Below are 1,099 nucleotides of genomic sequence, written 5' to 3'. Positions count from 1 at the left end.
ATCTAACAACATTTTAGCATTAAAATTTGACTTGACAACTTTATATATATATAGGGGGCCCTCATATAAAAAAAATTATACTCTCAATAATATTTATACTATAAAACTCTTTTCCGCAGGTATAGTGGGCCCTAAAATATAAAACTTGGATAAAAAAAATGTCATCCATCGTATTAAAATATATTGTTCAAAAATTTATTTTTGTATTGGAGTATTTTGTATTGGAGTTATTTTGTATTGAATTTATTTTTGTATTGGAGTTTACATTTAAACGAAAAGTTGTAACCTTTTTAAAATTGCATACGCAATTGAGAAATAAAGTACGATTATCAGCTGCGAACTGCCAGATGTTATTGTATAGTTAATTTTTATACCGTTATGTTGTGTTTGTGTATGAATTAGACAATTAGACTGAATTCGGTAAAAGTAATAATTTGTTGCGTATAAATTTTTTTTAAACTGTAAGAAGTTCTTCAATTTATAAGTTCTTAGTTGCATATTCAATATTTTTAAAATATAAACAATATTATTTTGTTATGTCGTTGCATATCAAGGATAATGATTCTATAATCTTTGTTGCATATACAAATTAACTTTTAAATGTATGTTCTCATTTTCAATTTTATATTAAATCTTCCGTTGTATTAAGTTAACTTTTCATTTCTTATTTTATCTGAATTACTAGTCTCCAATTTATTTAATCGTGTTACGAATAATAAAGTATTGTTGCACGAGAGTTTATTACTTCACTGATATATTTAATAAAAGGTAATTAATAAATTTGTAATAATTAAAAATTGTACAACAGGTACTGAATTTATAAATTTGTAATAATTTAGATTTTGACTCATAATAATGGAAAAGAAATTAAGTAGTACAAGCGGTGCAGCAACAAGAAAAAAGTTAAAAGAAACAAAAGCTACTTTAGCTAAATTGCCGAAGCTAACAACGTTTTTGAAACCAATCGAAAAGCGAGCGGAAACGGAAGTGGAAAGTCAAAACTCTGCAGAAGTGGTATGTATAAATCAGTCAGTAGAACATAATGATATCGAAGAAAACATTGCTACTGGTAATAAAAATGTGAACGAAGAAGATGTGA

At 25.9% G+C, this 1,099-nt stretch overlaps 1 protein-coding gene across 1 annotated transcript in view; it reads left to right on the top strand.

The window, feature by feature from the left end:
- The first annotated feature begins 855 nt into the window (after window positions 1-855).
- Window positions 856-1,099, top strand: part of LOC136078852 (zinc finger MYM-type protein 1-like) — a 2,304-nt gene continuing 2,060 nt past the window's right edge. Inside the window, exon 1 of the mRNA XM_065794667.1 lies at window positions 856-1,099. This exon is cut by the window's right edge and continues 2,060 nt beyond it. Within this exon, the coding sequence (XP_065650739.1) occupies window positions 856-1,099 (244 nt within the window).

Source organism: Hydra vulgaris, chromosome 03 (genome assembly GCF_038396675.1).
Source record: "Hydra vulgaris chromosome 03, alternate assembly HydraT2T_AEP".
In the NCBI taxonomy this organism is placed as follows: Eukaryota; Metazoa; Cnidaria; class Hydrozoa; order Anthoathecata; family Hydridae; genus Hydra; species Hydra vulgaris.
This window is presented reverse-complemented; position numbering and strand designations above follow the sequence as displayed.